Source organism: Scyliorhinus canicula, chromosome 2 (assembly GCF_902713615.1).
Source record: "Scyliorhinus canicula chromosome 2, sScyCan1.1, whole genome shotgun sequence".
Classification (NCBI taxonomy): domain Eukaryota; kingdom Metazoa; phylum Chordata; class Chondrichthyes; order Carcharhiniformes; family Scyliorhinidae; genus Scyliorhinus; species Scyliorhinus canicula.
In genome coordinates this window covers 154,225,597-154,238,906 of record NC_052147.1, presented here as the reverse complement: position 1 = coordinate 154,238,906, position 13,310 = coordinate 154,225,597, and the positions used below count along the sequence as shown (strand labels likewise).

Here is a 13,310-nt window from a genome sequence, read left to right as displayed (position 1 = left end):
AAAAAGTTAGCAAACATAAGTGGCGGGATTCTCCCATCGCAGGGCTATGTGTTGACGTTGGTGTAAAAACAGGAGTGTTTTACTCTGGCGTCAATAGGCCTTTTGACGCCCGATTCTCCGGACCACAGGGGGCCAGCACGGTGCTGGAGCAGCCAACGTATGCATGTGCAGTGGCTTCCTTCTCCGCGCCGGCCCCGACGCCAAATGGCGCAGGGCTACAGGGGCTGGCGTGGAAGAACGGAGGCCCCCAGCCCGTGAGGCCAGGCAACCGATTATTTAGCCCTGATTCCAGGCAGGCCACAACGGAGGCCCCCCTGGTGTCGGACAGCCCCCACCCTCCCCCCCCACCCCCCCACCCCCCCACCCCCCACAACCCCCCCCCCCCCACCCCCCCCCCCCCCCACCCCCCCCCCCCCCCCCCCCCACCACCACCACCCCCCCCCCCCCCCCCCCCCCCCCCCCCCCACAGGCCGCCCCGGACCCGTCAATGCCGAGGTCCCGCCGGCTCAGAGCATGTTAGAAATGCGCAGGCGTGACTCGGGTTTTTTGTCACGGCTGTAGTGATCCTTACATGGGTATGTACAGAAGGGGCTGATGGGTAATGGAAAGACCACCAGTGGGCAGCACTGGCATGTATAAAAGTGGGACGCAGACAGCCCTCCCCCTCTCTTTGGCTGACTTGACTGTGAGGAGAACAGGAACAGAAATTTAGCTCAGGGCTGCTAGTGTGGTCAGGCCTAGTTGCAGAGCATAGAAAAGTTGTAACCTTTTTACTCGTGCAGTTCTTTAAGTAAGAGCTCACGCAGTTATTTAAGTTGTGTTGCTCAATAAACCTTCTATAAAACTTCGGGACGACTTTGAGCCTTCTTCCAGAGCGTCTACTGTGACTGAGTTGAGCAGCACAGATTCCCGTCTCTACAGGTAACAAAACAACGGCCACTCAGCCCATCCTGGCAGGAGAATCGCCTCCCGGCATCAGGGCGCGATTCGCATAGCCCCCCGGTGATTCTCTGACCCGGCGTGTGGTCGGAGAATCCCGCCCAAGGTTACCCACTCTACACTTGAACAGGGAATTCCCTGGATTGGCAGTGACAGCGGGTCTGGTCCATGGGATGGAGGATGATGACAATGCGCTCTGCGATGGGCTCTGGTGCTCCACATCGTATGATGCGATCTGACTCCTACCCATGGTAACACTTCCACTATCTACCTGGGTAATCCCTGCATACCAGCTGGACATTCTGTCACACGGTCCCATCGGATCCCTGGGGTGACGGTGGTAGGAACGTCAGGGTGGGGGGGTGGGAGGGGGGGCAGTGAGGGTGGGGAGCACGGGTCACCCACAACGTCAACCCATTCCCTCCCAGCACCCCCTCTCTGACCAACCCTACCAGCCCACCCTCACACCCATCTGACAGAGCACTGAGGCAGGTTCTAACAGTGGTAACAGATGTGTAATGTGCACAAATATTTACAGATACGTGCCCCAGCCCCATAATTAAGTTGTACCCTGCACCCGTGCCATTTTGGTGTCTAACTTTCCGGCCTTATGGACCCCAACGCTGTGTCTAAGTGGATCCCCAGATGGTACAGCAGGGGTGGAGGCGGCCTGCTGTGATTCCCACCATGCAACCTGGATCCCCATTGGCAGCTGTCTCCTGGGGCGACCCGGCCTGGATGGGCCCGGCTGCTGGTCGGGTGTCCCAGGTAGCATGGTGCCACCCTGTTCCACCCGCTGCCCACCTGATGCACCAGGGACAGGAGGGGAAGGAGTCCGAGGTGATGCAGTGTTCCAGCATCGCCCCTGCAGGCGTCACCGACACGCGCCCCATCACCTTCTCCTCCCTTGTGTGTGTCCGATGGGCCCCGGGATACTCCATGGACGGGGGTGCGATTGGAGCTATCCCTGAGGCTCCCTTGCCACCTGGCGCTGCCAGTCCTGGAGGCCCGCTCTGGTCTTGGCCATGGAGCACAGGGAGTGGACCATCTCCGTCTGAGACTGCGCCACATCACCCATTGACTGTGCCACCACCTTCTGGGTTTGCATAACATCAGCCAGTGACTGCGCCAGCTCCCTCTGGGACTGGGCCACCTCCTTCTCTCCCTGCGCCATGTCCGCCAGCACCTGGGCAATGCCACCGACGTTCCTAGCCATGACCTGCTGTGACTGAGCCACGCTCAGGAGCGCCGCTATAATCTTTAGGTGGGGTGGCTCTGGCACATGGTTGCCTTTGAGGTGGCAACTTTGTCCTGGGCACAGAATGCCCCTGGCCTTGGATATGCTAATCCATAGCCAAAACCATTGCTGTCAATGCCTCCACCATGGATGCCACCCATGCCACCACGGATGTGGCACGCATTGTCGGCTCCACCTTCTGCTCCTGCACGTGGTTGGACTCCTCCAACTGCACCTGCAGGTGCTGGGTGCTCGTTGACATCCCCTCATGTAGTCCCTGGCTCTGAGACTGCATCTCCACAATCGATGGGACTCCGTTCCGGAAGCTCGGAACCAATCTGGATGGCAGCACGTCCCTGAGGTCGACCTGCCCTCCGACCATCGACCCCCTCGGGTGTTCCTACCTCCACCTGATGTACCAGATCAGCTGTGTGGCGAACACCAGATAGTGCCCCAAGAGCCTCTTCAGTAAAGTGCCAACCGAGGTGAATGTCTCTGGGATGGTGGACAATGTTGGAGACAGCTGTGACGGGATATCCGTGTCATCCTCCGACCTGAGCTCCGGGGTCTCCTGAGTCTCGGGCGAAGGGCTGGTGTCCGAGCTGCTCTCAGCGTCAGTGCTCAGTTCACGGGGGGGACGGGGGGGGGGGGGGGGGGGGGGGGGGGGGGGAACGGGGGACTCCAGCTGTGGCACTGGCCTGGGAGCAGGGGGCACCAAATGGACCCTCACCATCCCCAGCAGCTCCTGCAAGACATAAGACAAGACGCATGATTAGACCGTGGGCCGGGGCTGGTGGGGGTGAGGGTGGGGTGGTGTAGGGTGAGGGGCTGGTGTGGGGGTGAAGGTGGTGAGGGGCTGAGGGTGGTGGCAGGGTGAGTGGGGATGGTGTTGGGGAGATTTGACATGTGTCATGAGGAATTGCAACTCAGCAGGGTCTCATTTCCTCGCCTGTGTCTGAACTTCACCTCGGCAACCTCCCTTTGCTCCGGGCCGACGACCACATCCAGGGCGCTGTGCTCTGCCCTGGTGAGGGGCCGCGGGTCCAGTGGTCCCCTTCCTATCTTCTTCCGCTCACCGGTTGTGGGGGCTTTCTCCTGGGGGAGGGGGGGGGGGCGCAGACAGAAAATGACAGTGCTAGACAGTCCAACGCATACAGGGCAAGGGATGGGTAGCTGGTTCAGTGGCCATGATGGCTGGTAGGGGTTCCGACATGTGGTGCAGGGTGGGGGCTCGGACGCCCTTATGCGGGCGCCAAATGCGCAGTTGGGCCGCGTCATCCTGCGCATGCACAAGGAACTTCTTACGCGCGTCGGCCCCTCACCAACATGGCGCCGGGGTTCTGGGGCTCGCCGCGGAAGGAGGTAGGCCCAGGGGAGGAGAGGCCGGCCCGCCGATCAGTGGGCCCCGCGGGCCAGACCTCATCGGAGGCACCCCCGGTGAAGAAGCTCCCTCCCCCCCCCCCTTCCCAGCGTTCCCACATAATTCCTACCGGCAGCGACCAGGGGTGAACGGCGCCAGCAGGAGTGTCATTTTTTTCGCCGGCCGCTCGGCCCATCTGGGCCGGAGAATCACCGCTCACCGTTTGCGCCGATTCTCCGAGTGGCCCGGCAGGATTCTCGCGGCGCTGGTTTCGGGGGGGGGGGAGGGGGTGGGAGAATCACGCGCGGGTGTCGGGGCAGCGTGGCGCCCTGGCGATTCTCCCACCCGGCGTGGGGGGGGGGGGGGGGTAGAATACCCCCCAAAATCTATATATGAAATTCCTACACCAATCACTATCCTAATGTAAGTGGAGGAGGCTCGAAGGGTCTATGGCCTTCTCCTGTTCTCATTTCTTCTGATCTTATATTAATAAGAAACCTCCAAATATGGCAGAGACCAAGAGTAGCCAGACATCCGTCATTCTTGGGAGTGGGGGTCAGTCAGTCTCCCATCAGAGTTACAGTGGTAGTCCCTGTGTATGAAGAGTCCCTCTCGCTTACTGGCAGTCACAAAGGACAATGGAAACATCTGATTAAAGTGCATAAGGCAGAACAGTTAAAACAATACAAATTCGATCATCCAATGTCTCGACAATGAACATCAACTTGTTCCCTTTCAGATCCTTGTCTGCTCCTGAGGACAGAAGTTGAGAAACAAATCATATCTCTGGACAGTAACAATAGTGTAATGGATGTCTTGCACGGATTGCTAAACACACGATGGCTGCAGTCACTACTGAAGGTAAAAGATATACTGAAACACGGTGGGCGGGTTTCTCCGGCCCGCCAGCATCATTTTCCTGCTCCGCACCCTGCCAGCAGCAGGATTCTCTGTTCCCACAGGGCCAATGGAGTTTCCCATTGTGGCCGTCGGGAAACCCATAGGCATGGGTGCACTGCCAGCGAACTGGAGGGTCCCACCGACAGAGTTCCGCAGCATAGTTTTGGAGAATCTCTTTTGAGCTTCCCCACTTACACTGTCCCATTATCTGGGGGGGAGAGGGTGGCACAATGGTAATTTCGCTGGACTACAAGTGCAGAAGTCCAGGCTAATCTTCAAGGGGCATGGGATCAAATCGCACGTTATGATGAACCATCAATTGTTGTAAAAACCCATCTGGTTAACTAATGCCCTTTAGGGAAGGAATCTGCTGCCCTTACCCTGTCTGGCCTACATGTGACACAGCAATGTGGTTGACTCTTAACTGCCCTCTGAAATGGCCCAACAAGCCACTCAGTTTAAGGACAATTAGAGATGGGTAACAAATGCTGGCACAGCCATGATACCCACATGAAGGAATGATTTAAATAATGAGCAGCTCCACTGCAGAGTTAATGATGCTACCCCTTACCTGATCCAATAGATAATTTAATCATGTCACCATAAAACTTGCTATTGTTTTGAATGTTTACTTTAGTTTACACCCTCATCTTGGCTATATACTGGTTATATACTGAGAAAAAATAGCGGCTGACAAAATATTTCAGAAAGTACTTCTTTAGCGGTATAAGAGAATTCAAGCTGGACAACCTCAGTAATGTTTCAGAACTATTCACAGTTCTGAATACAAACTTGGCCAAGGGATATAAAGTTGTGAGTATGATAGGGCTGCCCTTCAGACTGAGGTGGGTAGACCGCAGAGTTCCCCACTGCTTTTCATTTTTTAAATTTAAAAAATATTCTCCTCCTTTTTAACATTTTCTCCCAAATTTACACCCAGTGGCGGACTGGGTTTAAAAATATTGGTTGCCAGGAGGCAAAGGGGGCCCACCCACAACTACAATGCTATCATTTAATTTTCATAACGAATAAATAACTTTTTCAAAAAATACATATGGAAAAAAGGGTACAATTAAAATTTTTGTGGAAAAAAATGTGTATTTCTTAGTAATTACAGTGTACATGTACTGTACATATTACTGGCAGTAGATACCAAATGTAAATACAGAATGTTATAATTGAATTTTTTACTTATTTTTATTTTAAGTAATTGGTTGATATTTTTAAATAGTTTACTGCACAATTTACACATTAACAGATAGTTCAAAAGCACAATAGAGCATTGCATGCAGTCCACTATATTAAGAGCAATCGTTTGTGTTCGCTAGATGATTGTGCGAATCTGCCAATAATTGCTTCTGCATCCAATTCATCTAACAATTCCTTTTCAATGGATAGCAACATGTATGATTCCAAATTCTCCTCAGACAGCGAATTTCTTAACCTTGTCTTTATGATCTTTAGGTTTGAAAATGTCCTCTCACATTGGACTTGAGTAACTGATAGTGTGCAGATGACTTTATAAAGTTCATAAAGGTTATCATATGCCTTGTCATGAAGTCTGTTGGATGCCAGAATTTTTAGTACACACGATAGGCAAGTGCTGCAAATTTTACAATTGTTGCAACTGGAATCCACATTCTCACCATCATTAAGCAATAGCTTTAATACATCAAAGTTTGAAGCAAAAGAAAACAATTCCAATATTACTTGATCTTTGCTGACTTGTGGAAACAGCTTAATAATAATACCTTCCAATGCTTCATCTTCAAGGCCCTTCTCTGCAATAGTTTTAAACTTTGCTGGGTCCAAGCAGGACAAATCTTTATACAACTGTTTGACATATAGAACATATAGAACAGTACAGCACAGAACAGGCCCTTCGGCCCTCAATGTTGTGCCGAGCCATGATCACCCTATTCAAACCCACGTATCCACCCTATACCCGTAACCCAACAACCACCCCCTTAACCTTAGGACACTACGGGCAATTTAGCATGGCCAATCCACCTAACCCGCACATCTTTGGACTTTGGGAGGAAACCGGAGCACCCGGAGGAAACCCACGCACACAGGGGGAGGACGTGCAGACTCCACGCAGACAGTGACCCAGCCGGGAATCGAACCTGGGACCCTGGTGCTGTGAAGCATTTATGCTAACCACCATGCTACCCTGCTGCCCCTTTGTGTTGTACAAAGCGTGACTCTAGTGACTGGACAATGCGATCCATTATTAGGTTAAACACATTTACTCGAAAATCAGCTAGAGAATCTGAGGAATTTCTTTCATCATCAATAAGCTCATCTGCCATTCTTTTCTTCTTCCTCTGCCTCTTAACTGGCAATGCTGTTTCCAACGCATCAATTTCCAATGTTTGATTTTCATCTATATTCATCTGTGAAATCCTGTCATTACATTTATTTACAAATTCCAAAGCCTTGCTGTGAACGTTATCAAATGTTCTTGTCTGTTCCTTCAACTTTGTTGTAGCTGAATCTACCAAACTCCATGCAGTAAACATATCTAAACCACTTGTCTGTAGATAACTTGATAACGGGATTTAGTTTCAAATATATACAAGTATGTAAATGCTGTCAATATGGTTTCAAACTTTAGAAGACTTTGAAGTAAAACATTTGCTTCATGTTTTGTTTTTGCTTCAAACTTTTCTGAATCTTGTATCATTGATAAGCATGTCAATAGATTTACGAAAGTACTGGCAGCGGCATCATCAAAACGTCCAAATATAGTTGTTGCCGCATTGGATTTTCCTGACCATCTGGTCTCACCAATTAGCTTTAATCGTTTCATTTTTTCTTGTCCTAGATGTTTTCCAACAACTTCTATCCATACAGCCATTCTCTTATATGATGCTTTCACAAAAGTTGCTATATTCTGGAGCAAATTGAAAAAAGAAACTTCAGTTATCACCAAATTCAAGACATGGGCATAGCACCATATATGAACATGTTGATCAGCCACATCAGCAATTTTACTTTGTAAACCATTATACTGGCCATGGTAGCTTGCAGCGCCATCTGTGCTATCAGATAAACATTTTTGGGGGTCAATTTTAAGATGCTGTAATGTTTCAATCAATAGATCAAAAAGTCCCTGTCCTGTACCATCATTACTTGGCACAACTGAAAGTAGTCGCTCACAGATAATACCTTTAAGCACATACCGAATAATAATGATAAACTGATCGATGGATGAATTATCTTGTGTTGAATCAACCTGAATAGAATAATATTTTGCTTGAGAAACTTCATGACTAATTCTTTCTTGTATCATATTCTTCATAATTTTGATTAACATGTTTATAGTTGTTTTACTCAGGTATGTAACAAGTCCACCACGGCCTTTACTTTGAGCCTTTCCTTGTTGCTCTAATCGTTTGATTCTTTGTTTAGACTTGTTTTGCACTGCAGAAACGTGAGCTGCCATAATGGGGTCATATTTTGCCATCAACTGCACTGTAGCTTAAAAATTGCCATGATTCAGAACCTCATTATCTAGAGTGTAGGCTGATTCATTTCTGTGACCTCGAAAAGGAAGAGCTTGCTTGCCTAACATCTTTATGATGTCTATAATCCTCATGACAATACTTCTCTGCTTCAATACTTCTTCTTTCCTTTTAATTAGTGATGCTGCAAAAAATGTATCTATGGTGCCATCATTAACAACACTGATATATTGCTGAGCATTTCTGACATGTGTTGTTGTCGATTCATGTAAAGTCAAGCTCTGGCTAATACGCCTGTAGTCACTAAAGCCATGTACAGAGGGTGATGGATTACAAGTGTTGGGAAACTCAAAGGCTAAGCAGTATGAACAATATAAGCATCTATTTTCTTTGTTATATGTTAGCCATTTTCTTGGAACTGAGTCATTCATAATTTTCCTCTCATACAAACGAGCATCAAATGGCAGATTATCAAGTGGCTGAAGTGGATGTTCAGCAAAAAACTGTTTTAGCTTTGCTCGTGATGGATATTGGAAGATTCCAGTAATTGATCTTTAATTTTCTTGCGTAGGTTCATTTACAGGATGTGCTTCAGAAACCAAGTCATTTATGCTTGAAGGAATATCTGATTCCCTGTCACTAGTTGAAGCTATGTGTTCAGATGTTGCAACTACAGGCAGTACAGATACCGGAACAAGGAAGCCAGAAGAAATATTGGGCCTTGCTTGATTAGTAATGGATGCACTTGTATTTGTCTCTACATTCAAAGTAGTTCTTCTCTGTTCTTGTAACTCGCATTTCATTGCATTATCACCATGAGCATTGTTTCTTGCTTCTTGATTATTTGTTGCAGAACTGGATATTGATGTGGATTGTGCTTGTGGTATTACAAACTCTGTAATAGGTCTGCATCGCTTGGCTGATTCCTTCCTTTCTGCTTCTTTTTGTTCTTTGCGTTTTAGTGACCCAGATTTATGCTTTTTCTTTTCCATGCTGGTAGGGGTAATATTCCTGAAATAAAAACTTAATTAAAAATAGCCCACATTGGGAAAAATGAATATTGATAATTGTAAGAATAACTTGAAGGAACGCCAGATAAACCCCTACTTGATAAAAAATATAAAATAACTTACTTACACTTCAATAGGCTATGTTCATTAGTCAATATTACTGTGGCCTATGCAGCTTCAGAAGAGGTGACAATCCACTGTCCAGTGTTCACACCAGCAAGCAACTGAGACAACTTTTGAAACTTAGAGTGACCTCACGACCCTATGTACTGCTTGATATCCTTTCAAGTTGCCGACCATCTCAAATCACGAACTGTAACTTTATCTTTAAATCCACACACTCTTGCTGAAAACGTGGATTTCCAACTATGTCCGACCCGGGTGAACCAGCCCCCCCCACTCCTTTTCACACCCGTTTAACACTGCTTCGTTCCTTCATACACTGAGTGATTATTTGTTTGTTTCTTTATTGCATTTTTATTTGGTATTGCTCTTTTTAAAAACAATTATATTTTATTAAGTTAGAATACAGATCTCAGGAAAGAAGTTGGAGATTTATTTATCTAATTAATTATAATTTTTAAGGGCCCTTCAGAGATTCACGGGCTTCTTCTTGGCTCTCCGGGCCCCGGACCGATGTACCGGCTGAACCAAGACTACTGCTTGATATCCTTTGAAGTTGCCGACCATCTCAAATCACGAATTGTAACTTTATCTTTAAATTCACACACTCTTGCTGAAAACATGGAATTTCCTTAATTATGCCCGACCCGGGCCCCTCTATTCCACATCCTTCCACTACCTCCCCTGCTTCGTTCCTTTTCATGCACTGCTTATTTGTGTCCTGTTCTCTTCTTTCTCTTATTCCTTTTTATTACTAAAACAGTTGTCTGTGTTTGTTTCTTTATTGCATTTTTATTTGATTTAGGGGGCCCACTTCATCAGGGGCCCACTTGCCATCAGGCAAGCTGACACCCTGGCCAGTCCGCCACTGTTTACACCCAACAATAAACAATAATCAGTAACGAATATAATGTCAATCCCATATCAATAACAACGATCCCATCCTCCCACCAAACCCCAAACATGAGCCCGCAAGTTAACATAAACAAATAACAAAAAGGAATCAGGAATGACCCATAGTCACCATTAACACACACAGCCCCCCCCCCCCCAACCCTCCCAACTCCACCCCCCCCCCCACTAATATTCAATGTTACCCAATTCTTGAAAGTGCATAATGAATAACACCCATGAATTGTAGAACCCCTCCAACCTTCCCCTCAGTTCAAACTTAACCTTCTCAAGAGTCAAGTATTTCAACGGGTCCCTCTGCCACGCCAGGGCACAGGGTGGAGAGGTTGCTCTTCATTCCAACAGGATCCACCTTTGGGCAATCAACGCAGCTGTGGTCAATCAGAATAGCATAATTCACACTGTTATCACACATGTTGTACCATGCCTCTGTAAGCTTGGCACACGAGCAGTTGCGCGGCTCTGCCCCTAGGGGGAGGGGTACTGGGAATGTATGGAAGTTTGTACTGGGTTCCACCCTTGGCTCCGACCATGACTCCTCCCCCCCACTGGTTGTATAAAGCTTGGCAGTCGGAGCCTGCCTGCCAGTTCATCTACAGTTCATCTCGTCACAGGCAGGCTCTGTTGTAAGACGATTAGAACCACTGTTCACTTCTAACCACGTGTCGCGTGAATTGATGGTCTCATCAATTTAATCGCCTTAAGAAACAGTAAGGAACGACTATGGAATCAGCCCTCAAGCCTGATCGACTGGAACTCGACCCACAAGATGCAGAGGCGAAATAATTCTTTTCACATTGGCTCCGATGTTTTAAGGCCTACCTGGCTGAAGCAAGCACCACAGAAACGACGGAGGAGCAGAAACTCAGCCTACTGCACGCAAGGGTGAGCCATCGTATATCTACTCAGTTAAATTGTACCGGCTCATATACAGAGGCCCTGGCCCTACTCGACAAAATGTACATGAGGCCCGTCAATGAGGTCTACGCGCGCCACGTTTTTACTACTCGCCGCCAGCGCCCCACAGAATCGCTAGAAGAATTTCTTTTGTTTTTAAATAATTTTTATTAAGGTTTTCACAAAATATAAACAACAAAACAATATTAACAGAATAACCATTGTAAAAACCCAAGAACAACACCCACCCCCCCTACAAAAGCAACTACTAAATCGGAAAAAAAAAGCAAACAACAGAAAGGAAAGAGAAAACACCCGCCACATCCCACAAACCCATGTACACACTTCTCGCTCCCCCCAAACCCAATCCCCCCTTCCCCCCGGTTGCTGCTGCTGCCGGCCTATTTCCCTACCGTTCCGCCAGGAAGTCCAGGAAAGGCTGCCACCGCCTAAAGAACCCTTGTACTGATCCCCTCAGGGCAAATTTCACCTTCTCCAATTTGATAAACCCCGCCATATCATTGATCCAGGCCTCCACGCTTGGGGACCTCGCATCCTTCCATTGAAGCAAGATCCTCTACCGGGCTACTAGGGACACAAAGGCCAGAACACCGGCCTCTTTCGCCTCCTGCACTCCCGGCTCCACTGCAACCCCAAAAATTGCGAGTCCCCAGCCTGGCTTGACCCTGGATCCCACCACCCTCGACACCATCCTTGCTACCCCCTTCCAAAATTCCCCCAGCGCTGGGCACGCCCAAAACATATGGGCGTGGTTCGCTGGGCTCCCCGAGCACCTAGCACACCTGCCTTCGCCCCCGAAAAACCTACTCATCCTCGTCCCAGTCATGTGGGCCCTATGTAGCATCTTGAACTGTATAAGAACAAAGAACAAAGAACAAAGAAAATTACAGCACAGGAACAGGCCCTTCGGCCCTCCCAGCTTGCGCCGATCCAGATCCTTTATCTAAACCTGTCTCCTATTTTCCAAGGTCTACTTCCCTCTGTTCCCACCCATTCATATACCTGTCTAGATGCTTCTTAAATGATGCTATCGTGCCCGCCTCTACCACCTCCGCTGGTAAAGCATTCCGGGCACCCACCAGCCTCTGCGTAAAAAACTTTCCACGCACATCTCCCTTAAACTTTCCCCCTCTCACTTTGAAATCGTGACCCCTTGTAACTGACACCCCCACTCTTGGGAAAAGCTTGTTGCCATCCACCCTGTCCATACCTCTCATAATTTAGTAGACCTCAATCAGGTCCCCCCTCAACCTCCGTCTTTCCAACAAAAACAATCCTAATCTACTCAACCTTTCTTCATAGCTAGCACCTTACATACCAGGCAACATCCTGGTGAACCTCCTCTGCACCCTCTCCAAGGCATCCACATCCTTCTGGTAATGTGGCGACCAGAACTGCACGCAGTATTCCAAATGTGGCCGAACCAAAGTCCTATACAACTGTAACATGACCTGCCAACTCTTGTACTCAATACCCCGTCTGATGAAGGCAAGCATGCTGTAAGCCTTCTTGACCACTCTATCAACCTGCGTTGCCACCTTCAGGGTACAATGGACCTGAACTCCCAGATCTCTCTGCACATCAATTTTCCCCAAGACCCTTCCATTGACCATATAGTCCGCTCTTGAATTTGATCTTCCAAAATGCATCACCTCGCATTTGCCTGGATTGAACTCCATCTGCCATTTCTCTGCCCAACTCTCCAATCTATCTATATTTTGTTGTATTCTCTGACAGTCCTCCTCGCTATCTGCAACTCCACAAATCTTAGTATCATCTGCAAACTTGCTAATCAGACCACCTATACCTTCCTCCAGGTCATTTATGTAGATCACAAACAACAGTGGTCCGAGCACGGATCCCTGTGGAACACCACTAGTCACCCTTCTCCATTTTGAGACACTCCCTTCCACCACTACTCTCTGTCTCCTGTTGCCCAACCAGTTCTTTATCCATCTGGCTAGTACACCCTGAACCCCATACGACTTCACTTTTTCCATCAACCTGCCATGGGAAACCTTATCAAACGCCTTACTAAAGTCCATGTATACGACATCTACAGCCCTTCCCTCATCAATTAACTTTGTCACTTCCTCAAAGAATTCTATTAGGTTTGTAAGACATGACCTTCCCTGCACAAAACCATGCTGCCTATCACTGATAAGTCTATTTTCTTCCAGATGTGAATAGATCCTATCCCTCAGCATCTTCTCCAACAGTTTGCCTACCACTGACGTCAAGCTCACAGTCTATAATTCCCTGGATTATCCCTGCTACCTTTCTTAAACAAAGGGACAACATTAGCAATTCTCCAGTCCTCCGGGACCTCACCCGTGCTCAAGGATGCTGCAAAGATATCTGTTAAGGCCGCAGCTATTTCGACCCTCGCTTCCCTCAGTAACCTGGGATAGATCCCATCCGGTCCTGGGGACTTGTCCACCTTA

General features: G+C 48.3%; 1 protein-coding gene across 6 annotated transcripts in view; it reads left to right on the top strand.

Annotated features, from left to right (window-relative positions):
* Nucleotides 1–13,310, top strand: part of mpp4b (membrane protein, palmitoylated 4b (MAGUK p55 subfamily member 4)) — a 121,796-nt gene that overhangs the window by 17,630 nt on the left and 90,856 nt on the right. For all 6 annotated transcript variants that reach the window (XM_038787986.1, XM_038787985.1, XM_038787979.1 and 3 more), the window contains exon 2: nucleotides 4,276–4,397. In XM_038787986.1, the coding sequence (XP_038643914.1) occupies nucleotides 4,344–4,397 (54 nt within the window). In that variant the 5' untranslated portion in view covers nucleotides 4,276–4,343. The remainder of the gene's footprint in view (nucleotides 1–4,275; nucleotides 4,398–13,310) is intronic.